Source organism: Pteropus vampyrus, unplaced genomic scaffold (assembly GCF_000151845.1).
Source record: "Pteropus vampyrus isolate Shadow unplaced genomic scaffold, Pvam_2.0 Scaffold379, whole genome shotgun sequence".
NCBI lineage: Eukaryota > Metazoa > Chordata > Mammalia > Chiroptera > Pteropodidae > Pteropus > Pteropus vampyrus.
Genome location: NW_011889160.1, coordinates 1,026,859 through 1,044,273, shown reverse-complemented (window position 1 = coordinate 1,044,273; position 17,415 = coordinate 1,026,859). Strand labels below are relative to the sequence as shown.

General features: G+C 38.7%; 1 protein-coding gene across 1 annotated transcript in view; it reads right to left on the bottom strand.

The window, feature by feature from the left end:
- CSNK2A2 (casein kinase 2 alpha 2) overlaps nt 1-16,703 on the bottom strand; it is a gene marked incomplete at its 5' end in the record, with an annotated part of 29,623 nt that extends 12,920 nt beyond the window's left edge. The window contains 3 exons of the mRNA XM_023523134.1: nt 6,086-6,136; nt 8,393-8,494; nt 16,569-16,703. Of these exons, the coding sequence (XP_023378902.1) occupies nt 6,086-6,136; nt 8,393-8,494; nt 16,569-16,703 (288 nt within the window). The remainder of the gene's footprint in view (nt 1-6,085; nt 6,137-8,392; nt 8,495-16,568) is intronic.
- Between the last annotated feature and the right edge of the window lie 712 nt (nt 16,704-17,415).

Here is a 17,415-nt window from a genome sequence, read left to right as displayed (position 1 = left end):
CAAGTATTGTCAAGGGTCACACACACAACTGGGTCCACATTCTAAGTCCTCACGTAAGTACTTTATATGCCTATACACCACGCACCAAGTATGGTGGTTCTCTGCCTGCACACCGAAGTCAGCTGAAAAAGATTTCTCTTTGATGATGTTCTACAGTCAACGGAACAAAATAAAACTGTCTTCCAAGAAAGAGAAGTACTGAGTCCAAGACAAATCAGAAAGGAAAACTTCACAAGAACCATACTTTTCCTCCATTCTTCTCAGCCAGATATGTGGAGAACACCATTAACCAACCAAACCACAAAATGCTGGCAGGAAGTTAGCTTTGCTTACATTTTCGTAGAGTAAGTGACTTATCAAAAACAAAATAAGCCTACACTTCCCGGAAGGTGACCAAGGTGCTGAGGAAGAAACTATTCACCATCCTACCTCGGTTCCAAGGACTCAAGCACGCTGGCATCTCCCTAGAAATTAGTTCTACTCCGGGCCTATGCAAAGGGCCCAAGGTGGAAACTGCCTGAGACTTTTAATTAATCCCAGAAAGTCTGAAGGGTAGAATGCAATTTGATCAACAGACTCAGGGCCTCATTAGTCTACAAACACCACTCAGGAAGGAAGGGCCACAAGTGGGCCTCACTCCTACTGTTACATAGGACAGTTCTCCAGACTCCAGCTGTGGTCCAGCTACCAAGGCCCTGTCTCCAATGTTGCTATTTAGGAGGATCTCACACTTTAGGAAGGTCCCTAGCCAGACGTGGGAATCCCCGCTGCAGCAACACTCTGCACACAGAGTTCGTACACTCCCTGACAGACGCAGCTCAGCCCACGCCCAGAAACCCTGGTGGTCCTCAGAGGAGAAAAAGTGGAAGGAGTGAGATGTAAGGTGGAAGTGAAACATGTTTAATGCAGTTTTGGCACCGTTAATACGTAACCCCAAGATCCAGAATAAAACCAAGGTCAATATTTTTAGAAATTTAAGGACAGAACAAATCATTAACTAAGCAAAATCAAAAATCAGCTGAAAATGTCTTATAAAGATATGACAAAATAATGCCAACAATCTATAAGAAAAGTAAATTTCTCCCAATTAAAGAGACTATATTGAATTTAGTCTGTGAACCATCCTTTCCACGTGAAACTAACAGCATTAACAAGGCCCACCTCTACGTGAGCGATTTAGAAATTCTCCAAATATCAACACAGGTCCACCGTCTTCTCAAGATGAAGCCCATTTGAAATGTCTTATGAATCTTTAAAATGTCCAAATAACATGTTTTACTTAAAACATATAGTCACTTTTATTTGTACTCTTGCAAATACACAGAAAGCTGAGAAGCATAATACGTTACAAAGAAACTATTTCTACCTCAAGAACGTACCTCAGTTCCTTGAGACAATTCTGAGTTGGGGAGTTTTCTATAACTATTCCCTCTAACTTGTAGAGACTGGATTTTCCTATTCATTTGCTTTGAAGTTTTGTCTTTTGTTCTAAGTATCACCATGTAACGTTTATTATCACTTTGACATATATAAAACTTCATAACTGATGATTTCAATGAAAAATTGACCAAACCAGTACCTCTAACATAAAATGAAATATCAAAGGAAAAAAATGAGTAAGGCCATAGAAGATCTGAACTAAATTAACAAACAATATAAAAAAAAAAATGACCATGTACTAAAGTCACAAAGCATCAACCATCAACAAATTCCAAATAATCAACATTATATATAGATCGTGTTCTCTGGACACAGTACAATCAAATTAGAAATCAACAATAAAAGAATATTCTTTTAAAAAACCAAATGGACCGTGGATCACATATTCACAAACATACAGCTAATGAAGAACATTCTAAGGATGTTAATTACTGGGAAACTTTTTAGTATGGACTCTATATTGTCTATTAGATGGCATTATTGTATAAATATTAAACTTCTTAAGTGTACTAATAGTATTGTAGTTATGTGGGAAAATGTCCTACCTAGTGCCAATGCTATTTAGGAGTGAAGTACCATGATGCCTGCAATTTACTTTAAGATGACTTCAGCAGAAAGATAGCGAAAGATAAAGAGAGGAATGTGGGGGTGATAAAAAGAAATAACTGCAACTATGACAAAAGATGAACAACCGGTAAATGTGCGTGAATAATATAAGGGTACTGACCATGCTCCTCTTTCCAATTTTCAGTAAGTTTAAAATTTTTCAAAGTATAAAGTTCGGGGAGGGGAAAAAGCCAAATCCACAAGTTTGGAATTTGTACATTTACTTTGAAGAGGAGACAGAAGTGAGTTAGTTCTATGACCAGGAAATGAAGCTTTGATGGTGCCTGGAGTCGTACAAACTTACTGCCAATCAAGAAAGATGGAAAGAAATGAAACAAGTTGATTCGACTCAAGAAGTTAAGAGGGAAAAACAGTGAAAACCCAAGAAAGAACAGAATTAAGAAGGAAATCATAAATAAATAATAAAAGATAGAAGCAGAAACAGAATGACATAGAAAAATGAACAAAAACATCTGAGCAATAAAACCAAAGCTGGTCCCTTGAAAGTATGAATAAGAGATCTCTAGCAACACTGATTGGAGAGAGAGGGGAAAGGGAGTGAAGGTACGAATAATGTTGAGCGTACAGCATAATTAGACGCACTGAGGTTCTTCAGTACTGAGAATCCTATCAACAACTTTATGTGTATAAAATTAAAAGCAGGCAACTTTAAAAACAGGTATTACCCAAACAGCCTCAAGAAAAGATAAAATTCCAGAATAAACTATTAACCTATGGGATGTCTTAAAAAGGAAAGTGTAAACCAAAGTCTCCCTTTTACCCCCCAAAACACATCCACCTAGATAATCCTGATTTTATATAACTTGAATAGAAGAGAAAAAGCTACTTGACTTACTGTATGAAGTTAGTAAAACATTAATACCAAAATCAGAAGAACTCTACAATAGGAAATTACAGATCAAAATTTATTATCAACTGTATTAATTAAAAAATACTGAAAAGAATGGGCTGCAGGCTGAATTACTGTTGATGTAGCCCTGATATTAAACCAAGGACAAACTTCCTCTAGGTGATATCTTAAAATCAGTTATTAATACACTTAATAGTAAAATGAAAAAAATTAAACTTTCCTAATAAGATGGACACGGGACAAAATAAAAAGCCTGAAGCATACTAGGACAATAAACCACTGGTTTCCCTGTTTGTGGCCTCTTATACTAAGTGGAAAAGAAAATAATTTTCCTGTCATGATTTGCTCTTCCAAAATAATCATCTGTCGCCTGATATTTAATGAATGACCTGTTAAGCTGACTCAAGTGACATGACCTGAACATTCAAAAGGGACCTCCAGTTTAACATGGCAGATCAAACGCATCCTACCTCTGCTTCTTCCCAAAGCACCTCTACAAAATAATAGTCAAAGGAGCAGGAGGGGGATTAACTCACGACTAGGAGAATGTAAGAGAATAGAAGAGACAAAAACATTTGGAGGCTAGAAAACAGATGTCCAGCTGACTTAGCAGACAAAAAAAGCTGAAAATTCTGGCAACAGTGGAAGGGGTCCAGAAACGACTTCAAACTGAAGAACTACCGGAGAGCTCAGGAATCGGTGACCCCAAGTACCAATGGAAGAGGGTGAACAGAATGAAAACAGGAAAACGGCACCAAGAAAAGGGGGAGTTAAGTGAAAGTCTACATGACGCTCCCCACAGCTCTCGACTTGTGGCCAAGGTGCCAGCAGCTGGGCTCACACCCTCGAGACAGGAGCCGACGATCAGTCATCAGTAATTTCATTACTCTGAGTATGAGCAGACATTCAACAACCATGACATTCAGATAAATGTTAAAGAGAACAAAAATAAAAACACACCAAAAAAGGAGTTTGGAAGAAAAGCAGAAAAAAGGCATGAAGAAGAAAACATAATGGGGGAAAAAATACATTCTCAGTGAGGAAATAGAAGATATTACATAAAACATAGAACAGGATACTATTTTTAAAAGTTCAGAGGACAAAACAGACCTTTAAGATATGAAGTCTAACATCCGACTGAGTTCTAGAAAGCGAGAACAAAGAAAGAGAAGAAAATCAAAGAACATTAAAAATATTTTTCCAAAACGGAAGGACATGAATTTCTAGACTGAAAAAGCCCAGTATCCAGAACAAAAGATGAAAGCAACCCATATGAAAGTGTGTCACTGTGAAATTTCAGAGTCTGAGAGTGAAAAGAAAATTCTAAAAGCTTTTAGAAGAAAAAACAAAAACAAAAGCCAGATCACATATGATGAAACCAGAATGGCCTCAATGGTAAGAGTGGAACAATCTCTTCGAAACTCTGAGGAAATTACTAAAGCTGTTTTCAGATACATATGCAAGCCTCGAAAAACATTAATTTCCAATGATCCTTTTAAAGAAAACTCCTAGGGCATGTAAGCCATCAAAATATCCCCCTTTTAAGAAGCAGGATTTCTCTAGGGCATTAAAAACTGATCTTCTGTATGTTGTTAAGTCAACCAAGCAACGGTCAATTTAAGAAACACAAAATGCTGAAGTGAAATTTTACATGTGTGGCTGGAAAATAGGTAAAAACTCATTAAAGAAGCAGAGGCGTTTAAAACCGAGGGATTTTACTATGAAGTTCCAAGAAGACCATGAAACTTTTGTGTTAGGAAAATGTTTAGCTTCATTAAAGCCTGTCTATTTCTGAAGAAACACACACACATATATACCTTGATAAACCTGAGTCATTCATAGAAAAAGTGAGGTCAGCTACATATATCAGCACAGTAATCTACCAGCTAAGCACTGCTATTGTAGTTAATAAAAAAAAATGTGCATCCCACTTTATTGAGCGTTCACTACTGGTTTTACCTTTAAGGAGGAAACCTGTTACATATGGGGAATGATACACTGTACATAAAATCTGCCTTTTGTTTTATGAGTCATAATACCCTCCTTTGCTTATTTTTCACTAACCTTATTTTAGAGTCATTTTAGAGTACCTAACGAAAATTAAATGTGAGGACAGGTTATCTTTAGCCAAAAGCATCACTCCTGACACAGTATATTTCAATTGCTGATTTGGTTTTGACCCTAACTTCCATTGCAACATAATCACAAGCCTTTTATTTACTGACATAGTTGTAATCGCATAAAAGTTCTCTAAATGTCCCTAAAAATCAACACCACTTTTGATTTAAAAATTTTTTTTCTTCTTATATGGGTTTTCATACTGTGTTCTACCATGTCTGGTATGCCTGGTCCCAAAACCTTATCACGGGTTAAGATTTTGGTGTTTGAAAAACAATAGAAACAAATTCATGAAAAATCACCTTAAGATCATGCATGTAAAGGAGGTCAAATACACGGGGTAGGTAAAGTGGGTAAAGGGGATCAAACATATGGTAGCTGAAGGCAACTGGACTTTAGGTGGTAAACACACAATAGCATATACAGATGTCAAATGATAATGTACACCTGAAAATTATGTAATTGTATTAACCAGTTACCCCAGTAAACTTAATTTTTAAAAAGAAAAAAAAAAGATCATGCTTTTAGAACACTCCAAAGTCTAAATGAATATGTACAACAAATATAAGAAACGTAAATAACCCAGGGTAGGGCTTTTCTGTATCATTTGCTTTGTATACAGTGTGCATGAACACAAACTACCTGAGAGTTTGAATCTCATGTATTGCTTCCTTTCACATGAGCTCTGTTATCTGTTTCTCACGCCTTATCAGCAATGTAAAACTCTATGGAAATCAAAGTTAACATCTACCTACGTCTATGCTGTCTACAACAGGAGTGTTACAGATGAGGGATTAGCTCAGACCCAGTCCAGCAGCCAGTCCCAGAGTCAGCAAGGCTAAGAAAGGTTGATGAGCAATTACATCAAGTGCAAAAACCCTAACTACTCTGCATGCTGTACTCGTGCTACGAGGTATCCGATGTGTTAAATTCCTACTCTCACCAATGACCTTCCTGGGTCCCCTTGTGTTCTAGATCATCAATAGTACTTATCACCACCTCCCCAACCCCCATTAACCATACACTAGGGGAAAAAAAGTATATACATACCTTAAAATCTGTATTATTGATATATTCAAATACCAAAGCTGGTGTCTTTGACTGCAAGAGAGAACACAAATATTTTAAGTATTCAAATAATAAACATAATTTGCTTCTGTCACACTGGTCCATCCTTAAATTCCACTTAGATGAAAAAGACTCACTCATGGGGAGAGCCTATTAAGTATCCTCCTGAAATTTTATGATGTCTGTGATTTGCTTCAAAATAACGAGATGGTGGGCAGTGGGGAAGGAAGTTGGCCACCAGCTGATTACTGCTAAAGTTGGGGTGCTAGGAACTTCACTGTATTATTCACTTTACTTCTATAAATGGTTGAAATTTTTCAAAACGAAGTTGTTGTTGTTTTTTTAAAGAGATGTATTCCCTGACCAACCTATGCAGCAGGTCTGACACATTATGTAGAGATTTATATTCTGCAGTGTTCCAGTTTGCCAGCTAAAAAAGGACTAACAGCCTTTTATCCTGGTTCAGCGAGCCAGATGCATTTTACAGAATTATCACAGGTCCTGTGACTCTATCATAGGTCTTTTTAGGATCCAAAAGTAAAATATATATGATTAGCAGTAAGCTATAATGTGAAATTATTGCCTTGGCTAGAGACCATTATAGAATGTCTCACCTTACAGAGTAGACGTGTGCCCCCAAAATCATATATAATCAAGTATTTTTAAAGCGCTATAGTTTTTAATGCAATTACTACAAAAGAGTCAATATTCCCTTGCGTAAGTACACATTTTCCAAAGTCAAGTTTACTTTGGTGGGTTAAAATAATGCTAACTGGCAGTAATAAGCTTTCGAAACTGGGAGAAAAGCAGGGGCTTAAAAGTTTATAAAGAAAAAATCATCTTGGAAATCTTTATGGCTGGACAGTTTTGGTGAAAGAAGCAGGTGAGTTATCGAGGAGACAGGCCACAGTGCATGCACGCAGGTCTCTGCCAGGATGCACAGCAGCCCCAGCAGCAGCCCTGGTCAAAGGGTCCCGCACCAGCCGGAGGTGGAAAGGTTTCACGGAGACCACCAGGCCTCTCTACAGGTTGAGAGCAAGCGTGTGTCTCTACAAGTCAGGGGATGAGGGTTCCCTGTTGGTTTTCTTCCACTTCAACTTACTTGTTATATACCATGTAAAACATACACAAAGTAACAAATTACAAGAACAGTAGGAGAGCTAACACTAAATTTAGTTAAACACTGTAAAATCAATCTGAGCTGATCAGACTGGCATATACTTCTAATGCCAATCAGATAGAACCTAGCATTTAAGCATATAACCATCCTTCCTTCTCAGTCTTTTCAGGGTCCAAAATAAAATATTTCCCTCATTCTTCAGTTCAAAACACTGTCTAATCTTAGGCAAATTACTTAAACTCTGCAGACTTCAGTTTTCTTATCTATACAACGTTAAAAAGCAGATAATAACAGTATCTACCCCGCTGGATCATTCTGAGGATTGAATGATGTGACACACTCAGAATAGTGCATGGCACATAGTAACTGCTCAATATAAGTCAGCTACCACATTATCATGAGGATATCTTAGCAAAGAGAAGCAAAGACCTACTTCTTAAACAAAAGCTGTCACAGGAGAACAAGGAAATGTTTGAGGTACAACAGGTGAGGAACAGAAATGGAATGGGAAACGGTATAAAAGTGGTAGAAAAAACCTTGGCTAATCATAACCGCTTACGGTTAAGTTACTCCCTGGGCAGAGAAAAAAAAATAAAGAGCACATCTAAAATGGCCAAAAATTAAGCATTGTTAACAAAAATATTTCAGTTGTATCGGCATATACAATGTGAATCCTAATGGTGAATGCTGAATTAAAGATGAGTATGAGAAGCAGCAAGGTCGCTTCCTCAAGGCCTGTGAGGCCGTGACTTGCCCGGCTCCCTATTCCAGGTGTCTATATGGAGATATTTGGTATTTCCCTCTAAAACCCAGATTTTCAAATGTCAGGCTAACTTAAGTGAGGTAAAGTAATGCTAACTGGTAGTAATAAGCTTCAAAACTGAGAGAAAAGCAGGGGCTCAAAGGAGATATTCAGCAAACGTTTGTGAGTTGAATCAAATAACGAGGCATTTAAACCTGAGACAAGGATTTTGCTATATATATTTTTAGGTTCTGTAGAAGTGGTGGTGGCTGTTTTCTCATTGGGCCACCATGATTTTTTTTCTGGTGTAAATCATTCAGCAGTAAAAATAAACACAATCATTCGCAACACATAATGGTATTTCTCATTATTTTAGGTTCTGAGTCACAAACATACACTCACTCTCCCTCAACCATCAGGCACCTACCACAGGGTCCTTCACAGTGTCAATCAGCTTAATGATATTTGTTCCACCACGAAGGTTCTCCAGAATCTTAACCTCTCGTTTTATCTTCTTTTTCTTCACTGGCTTAAATACACAAGAGTAATCAGAAGTGAGACTCCCTTTGAATAAATGAAACTTTAAAACAGTGTTGGCTAATCAAATGGATATTGCACTATCTCATACACCATGTTAGATTAAAGAGCATGTCTAACTTAGAAAACAAAAAGATCGAGATAAAATGGGCCTGCCCATAAGAACTTATAAGATTAAATTAAATAATTTACAGACGTAGAACTTATGCGTTAGATCTTTAAGTAGTTGCATTTAGGGCACTTAGAAATTTTGAACACCCATGTCATACTTTAAAAATAAAATGCTTACTGGATAACTGCCAAATGGAAAATGTTATAGCTCTGAACAGCTCTATATCATGCATCTACAAATGGAAAAACTTTGACAAAATGGTGAGACACCTGCTCTTCCAATGAGTTAGTTACATGTAATTTTGTCTTCCAGGAATGAAGACCAGTTCACTGACATCAAGTTACAAACTTGTTTCCCAGCTGCTGGCTCCCATTTCCTGTCACCACTCCCATTTCCTTAATATCTAGAAACAAATCAGCACAGGGCCAGTAAAACTTCCCAACAGATCCCATTCCTATAGAAAGGTGATCAGCACAAGAGAAAACTGATCTCTGAAGCAGCAGTGATTGAAAACCTTGCTACCTGCTAACTTTTCAATCTGCTGGACAGAAAAATTAAAGACCTTAATCAGAAATACTAGCATAACATGTTATCATTTCTTATCTTAAATGAGCAAAAGAGTATCAAGAAAAAAATAAGCACATCATGATCAATTGTTTTATAAAGCACTTAGCACAGTAACTGGTACATAGAAAGCACTCAACAAATGTTAGCTTTATATTTTCAAATTTTTAGTAAAAAAATCATACTTCATCCACACAAAATTCCTATGTAATAGAGTCAGCCAAGTGGAGCTATTTGCCCACAGTCGCACAGCTAATAGTAGAGCAGGGGCAGGAATCAAATCCAGACAGCCGGACTCTGCAGGCCCCACTCGTAGACACTATACTTTCATTTCCCACATGTCGCGACGTCACTAGTGTAACTAAGGAAAAGGAGTGTCCTGTCACATAGACACTGGTAAAACAGCAATGACAGAGAGATCAGTAGATCTGCCATGAAACAAGAATTTAAAAGCCTGTGTCCATGTATGTGGTGGTGGTGGTTGGGGGGGCGGGGCAGTGTAAATACATACGCCAGAGAAACCTGCCTCTGTCGCTGGTCACTAAGCTATACCTTTAAACACACAACAACACAAAGAGGGAGATTATGACACAGAGCGTTTACATCATCTACAACCAGGTATACAACTGGGAGACTGGAATCCAGCTGCATCCTTCCAAGCCAGCTGCCACCAACATGCCCACTCCACGCTGTCAGGGTCCCCAGCACAGCAGATCTGGCTACGGTGTCTCTTCCTCATCTCCATTTAGGAATGTTACTCCTCATTCCCTTTTTCATAATTAGGGAGGCTTGATACTTTGGAAAAATGAAGCACTCAAACATGAAGTACAACTTGATTAAAAAACAGCCAAAGAAGGACATACTACAAAATAAGGAGCCTGTAAGTTTCAAAAAAAAAAACATCAACGCCACGAAATGCACATTGAACAACTGTTCCAGATTAAAACAATAAGACAACTGAATGGAACTCATGATCTGGGATTTTCTTCTATCCAAAGAACATTATAGGGACAATTGGTGAATGCAAATGGGGACTGCAGATTCACTAATAGCATCATATCAGTGTTAATTTCTGATTTTTGGTCATGCTGCTGTGGGGTTATGTAAGAAATTGTCCTTGTTTTTAGGAAATACACACTAAAGTAGGAATGACTGCAATTTACTCTCAAGCAATTTAAAAAAAAACATGTAAAATAAATATAATTATATACGTATATACATACAATATGTGTATGCATATGAAAAAACAAGTACACAAATGTTAACATTCGAGTAATCTGGGTAAAAGATAAGAACTGTTGCAACTTTTCTAAGCCTGAAATTATGTCAAAAAGTTCAAAGAAAAATAAAAGCTGGCTACCATATCTATAAATTCAGCCAATGCTACCAGCATATTCAATGTAAAAAAATTCTAGAGTTGTCATCCACTACTGGAAAGCAATTACAGATCCGTAGGAGTGGTAACGGGAAAACAAAAAACAAAAACGAGAAAACCACCAGTCAGAGGCTTGTATACACACCAAAAGCCCTCCCTCTCCTCCCGACAGTGAATCAGCACAGGGGTAACCTATTAAATAAGTTGCTTTTATGACGATGCCTCATACAAAGCTTTGCTTTGCTCTCCTGTTATTCAGCAACAGGTCGGGCAGGGACATTGTTCCCAGACAAACCAGCTAACGTATTTTTCATTATGTCTAAAGGTAACTTACAGAGCAAGTAAAGCATATTTTGCTGCTCAACTGTCACCTGTTCAACAACTTCCCAAACAAGAGATAGAGGACAGGAGGGCAACAGAAGTGGCACAAGAGTCACACAGCAGCTGGAGCCCTAGCATGCTGACAAAAGACCGAGAGAGACTATAAAAACGGAAAGTGACCTGTGGCCCGGGACATGCCCCTCCAAAGCACGGGCACCTATTCTCTACAGGAACCAGGCTACAGGTAACTTCCTTTAGCCTCGACTTATTCCTCTGAAACTGGGAGGTGCTCCAGATGCTAAAAAACCAATGAGCTCCCAGGGAGTGAAAGTAATCAGTATAATCTTACAAACGGAACTGGTCAGAAAAGTTAGGCTTTATAAGGGAGGACCACTGCACCCTAAGGAAAACTCAGATCATAAATTTTATAGAAACAAGGATACGCGGAACCTCTAATCCAGTGTTTGTACTCAACCACCACCAGTAACACAAAGAAGATACATACATTTTCCATGACAATCATGATTTCATCTCACGTGCCAGAAAAAGTCTCTCCCAACTATAGGGTTCATTTCCTACAATTCAGAGATTATCTGTTTAAGATTCTAAATGAATCAGCTTAGCTGTTTTCCAACCACTCCACCATTTTTTTAATTCAAAGTCTAGTAGAGAAAATGGCAAAAAACTTAAAAAAAGAAATTAAATATTAAATCATGTTTCAAAATAAATGAATTTTGGCACAAATCTAAAGAAAATATTTAAAAGGAAAAACTCATTTAAAATTTTCTGTGTCTTTTCATAAGGTTTCTGCCCACATGAAGAGTTCCAGCTATTCAGGAGAAATTTGTTCAACGTAATCCAAGAGTAAGGTACTTTTTCTCTTTCCCTATGTACCAACATTTACAAATTAAAAAAAAAAAAAAAGACAACCTTTGAGATGAGATGCTTAGAAAGACAAAACTCGATAAAATCAGTAATTTATCCTACTTACTTGGAGCTGCTTTATAAAAAAACCAGCTGAGACTGATTTCAACTACTAGGGTTTAATTATGACTGAATATGCAAACTAACATCTACTAAAGGTATAAACAAGAATTATGACCCCAATAAATCCCAGCAAACATTAACAAAGTCCCATGTTAAACCTCTTTTCATTTCAAATGAATTGATAAATTCAAGACAGGGAGGACTATAGCTCAGAACTTTTAATTCTGGGTTTATTTTTATTCCACTTCCAGAGCAACAATTGCCCAAGATATGAATTTCATCACCTGTGATAAATTAAAAAAAAAAAAAAGGAACAGTGGTTGCCAGGAATGTAAAGTAAGAAAGTTCAGCCTCGATGACGGCATTTATCCTGGGAGCATCTCGACTCCACTGGAACTGACTTAAATGTAAACTTCAACTGATCAATGTTATTTCTTCACAGTAACTTTTACCCTAATTGAAATTTCAAGTCTCATCTTTCCAATTACATTATTGGCTCTTTGAGGGTTAACTGTTTATTCTCAGGATTTATATTTTTTTCATTTAAAAAGGCAAGGCAGGGGTGGCTTCATAGTGCAGTGGTTAGCACGTCTGCTTTACACGCAGAAGGTTCTGGGTTCGTGCCCCAGGTGCAGCCACGGACCATACCCCAGGTGCACCAGGCTCCCCTAGTACACCGGGGTCATGCCTTGAGTGTGTGGGAGGAGACGCCCCACCTTCAGAGATCCAGTTCTTAAGGGGAAACAGTAACATCCATAGGTCAGAGGTGGAAGTGGGGGGTAGAATTAAAGAGGGGAGATTAAAAAACTAATTAAAAAGGCAAGGCATACAGCAGGCCTTTTGAAATTCACTGAGAATGGGTCTGTCCTTTCCACTATTGGTTCTGTCCCCTAAAATCATTTAATAGCATTCTGAGATGAGTATTTTTAACGCAGTTTTACAGGACACTGAGGCACAGAGTTTAAATAATTGCTCAAGATCACAGAACTTTTAAGTGCTGGAATTGACATCTGAATCTGGATTTCTCACTCCCATTTCCCACACCACACTCTCTCAGTCTCTCAGAAGACGCTATCTATCTACCTACCCATCTATCGATACCTCATTTGATTCTCCCAACAATTCTGTGAGTTAAACAAAAAAAGGGGAACCCATTTTACAGAGAAAACAGAGTCAAGTGGGTATCGATGAAGCTGTTTCTAGAACCCAAGTCTTCTGCCCTCCATTTATAGCACTTCTTGCACTATACCACCTGGTTATGAAGTTGCAGATCCTAAAATTAGACTCTAGAAACAATCTGGGGCCATGAAAATGAGTACTTTATATCAAGGTATTTTTTTCACATGATTCGGTCTCTAAAAAACTCTAACATATTAATGGGATAAAATTGTTAACCAAAAAATCTGGCGAGTGATCTTAATGAGACTTGGAGGAGCTGTATAGCTTAAAAAGTATAAAAACACCGATTATTAAAGCTTCAAACCAAGAAAGTAAAGTAACACTTATGCATTAAACATGCTGCTATGGACACAAATCAGAGCCCTGTCAGCATCAATTCAGCTCTCTGGGTATTCACCTAGTCCACACTTGAACCAGCAACCCAGCAGTCAAGTATTTCCTTTCAGAAGAATAACTCCAAAAATCACTAGAAACGAATTAATTTGACTTCTTATGACTGTTCATCAATCCTTCCAGTACATCAAGTCATATATTCAGCAAATGTCCTAACTTTGCCCCTCACATCTACCAACAGTCCATGACAGGAATAGAGGGTCCTAAACCCAGTGTTTCCGCCCCTTAACCACGTGCCTCTACACAAACCGCACGCTCTCTCTGGGTCTTGCTCTTACCTTCTATTCAGGAAATAATTTAAAGGGTACCAAGGACCCCAAGAAGGGCTAAAAGGCGTACACAGATGGTGCTCATAAAATGCTAACAGTTGTCCAAAATAGCCAAATGCTTTTATCTCTATGTACACCTTCCTAAGAAGTACTATAAAAGAACTGAAAAATTGATTTTTCAGAATCAAAAGACGAAACTTGAAGCACTAAAGTGGCTTTCTGCCCTGTTCTATTAACCCTTGCCGTTTTCCCCCTCCCTTATTTCTCTTTCCTCCTCAAAACAATTTGTCAAAAAAGATAAAACCAACCACCCTACTAACTGGAAAGTTTTAAGATTTCAGCCTCAGAATTTCACTTGATAGTAAAATTTTGCTCACCAATTTCTAAATTCCTAAAACCTTGTAATAACCAATATGTTTTAGTCAATAAAATACTTAAAAATTTACTACCTATGCAAACTAAATGACATAAAAAATTCCTCTGTGTCCCTTCATTATCCAACCATTCTCATGTGCTAGGAAGGATTGATTGGACATGTTATTGACTAAAATGGAAAACGGTCCTGTTCTTAAAAGAATGTACCTTCTATCTTGGTTGCTATGTGCACGTTAATACCTGCAGGTGAAATACAGTAGGCCTACATGAAGAGGAAGCTTTTTCTAGATTCCTCCAAATTACGAGCAGCCGGTACTCTGTTAAGGACCTAATTTCCTATGACCAAACACCCCTAATAGTAGATATTAGTCATAATTTCAACTTATCTGAATAGAGGAGCACAACTTTGGATAAAAACTCTGTTCTTCTTAAAAAATCATTTTAAATCTACTTTAATTCAGCCTGTCAGAACAATGAGAAAACTACAACAATACCATTAATAGTTTCTTACCCCATCCTTCGGATAAAACAAAATCTGAATAGAAATGCCACATGGCTTTGAAAAACAAAAAGAAGCGACCGTAGTTTTCACCAGTAGAAACCAGGTGGTTCAGGCTGCACCCCGAAAAGAACTTGAACTGAAAAGAAACACTTCATTAACTAGAACATTGAAGGGGCCTCCTGAGCCTATTCCAGAACATTGAAACTTACTCTGAGCTTGATGTGAAGACCTTACAATCCAATGTTAAAATGAGCAGTAAGAGACAGGAAGAAATAGCAAACAGGAGTTCTGGCTGAGAGTCATTTCAACGTAGTGATGTGAAATGAGTTTCTTTGTGCTTAGGTTTCTCATAGGTAAAAATAATCTTCAGCTACCAAACTAAGTGCCCTAAACACGTCCTGCAAATCTTTACAGGAGGGGAAAAACCATCCAGCACCAACGTCGCGAAGTTTTATAAAAGGATACCTAAAGAGCAGTGTGATGCTTTCCTAAATGAACGTACTGTTACTTATGCATACACCTAAAAGCTGTTCCTTTCAAAAGATGACACAGGGAGGTGCGCTTATTCTAAACATTTTTAGACACATTTCTGGGTTGCTTTAGAGTAAGCGGTTCATTCTTCTGAACGCACAGCAGTGCAACATGGATATTCCTAACTTCAATTTATGCCTTGCTTTTTCCTAGTAAAGATTTTAAGCCGCTTATATTAAAAACGTTTATGCATATAGGAAAAAATTGTATGGTTTCCCCAGGTGACCTTTCTGAAACATTCTTTAAATATTTGTGCTAAAAAAAAAAAAACAAAAAAACACGTGACTCTGTAGGTACAATTCACATCTAGGGAAGAGGGGAGTCAAACTCCAAATCTTCAATTCATCGATTTCTTACTTCTCATCCCAGTGTTTCTGACAGCGCAAATAACTGCTTTTTTCTCTCTACTGCATTGTCTCTTCATCACTAGGCTAGGATGGTAGAAATCTCTGAAAGGCGATTTCAAGATATTATAAGCTTGACCCCTCATATCAAACGGAGACACAGCTGCCCTAACTCCATCCTTCAAACACAAAAACAGTTTTTCAATGCTACATTCTACATATCCACAGAGCCTCTGCAAAATGGTCACATTGGTAATGTTGTATCTGTAAAAGTGCTTAGACTAGTTACTTTTTGGTCTTCTCGATGTTTCACTAAATTACATGCACACACATTAAATGATCAGGCAATGCTGAGGACCTCACAGATTCTACAAGTTACTTTTTAGCATAAACCATTAAAGCTACAGCTACTTGAAGAGAAATTGGCCAACTCTTCATGCTCATTAAGACCATGTCTTCATCCAAGAGATGACAAAAAGTCAAACTTAGGCTGCTTAACCAAACAATAAGACCGTTCGTTTCTTATTATTTTAGCAATTTAAGTGTACTCATCTACTGCTGCCAACTTCACTTTTACTAGCTGATAAGGAACAATGAATGTTCCGGCACTACTGGCTCCCTACACTCACCCCACCTGAAACTTTTATTACCAAAAAAGGAACAAGTGATGATCCCCTGAGGTTTCCCTCCACTCAGGCTTCCACCTTTTCCAACTTCCTTTCTGGGATAACACAGAGCACCAAGAATAACCAATGAACTAGTGCTCAAGAAGCCCTAGGGATGACGGGATCTTCATGAAAAGGCTTTTCTTTTTTCAGAATACCTATTTATTTTGTAGCAAATGGAGGCCCTTTGGAATTTTCGCTTTGAGAACTCATAATTACATTTCAAAACAAGAATGTTCCTGCGCCATCACATTTCGATTTGAAACAGGTCTGCATATTTTCTTGAAAGTTCACAGGAAAATGGAGTGGGAGGAGTAGCAAGGGGACATGAGACATAAGATATGGAAAATGAAAGCATGGACTGCCTCATTCTAGAATGTGGCTGGAGTAGTTTGTATCCTTTTCACCTGAGGGAGTAAAAAATTTAATGCCACTCATAAGACACTCACCTTGAGAATTTTTACAACCACTCTCTCATTGTTGGTGATGTTAATGGCCTCAAATACTTCACTATACTTTCCCCGACCAAGTTTTCGAACCAGTTGGTAATCATCTTGATTACTGTGAAAGGCAAGAGGGAAACATAAAAGTCAGGACTTGGGATTAACCAAGCCTGTGCCCAGTACACACCCCCACCCAGCTCCTTCCATTAATCAAGCACTTGGAAGTGTCTATACATCACGCCACAAGTCATTCCCTAAATGAAAGCCACAACATAAACTTGGCTCCCTTCACTCTGCAGAGCTCCTAACCTAATTGGTCTCTCATAACTTGGGGACATGAGGTAGGAAGGCACAGCTCTGAGCCAATCTCGATGGGTGAGCAAAGCATCCATCCTCGAGGATCAGAGGGCGCCCCTCCGCCCGGGGCGCCACAGCAACAGCCTCATATTTCACACGCCAGCTCTGAGAATCTGGACGTCTTTTAAAAATTTCCTCCCACCCAGCCTCATTTCAAAAAACTAAAAAGGCAGAGAATTTTAATAGCTCAAGAAGACAGCTGTTGACTCCCCACCCCAATAAAAACCCAAAAGTGTGAGGAGGGAGGGTTGCTCCCTCCCTTCCACCAGGCCCTGGTCCCTGGACCTTACGCTTCCCCCCAGAAAGCAAGCATTCCTTGGGGGTACGGGAGAGAGAGGGGGCCGCACGGCGAGGAGGGAAGGGACGGAAGGGAGGAGAGGGCGACGAACACAGGGCTGCCTCCCACCCCGGATCCGGGGCGCGCCGGCCCAGCAGAGTGGCCGGCGGGGAGCCAGACCGCCCGGGGGCGAGTGCGGTCCGCGCTGGGGGCGGCGGG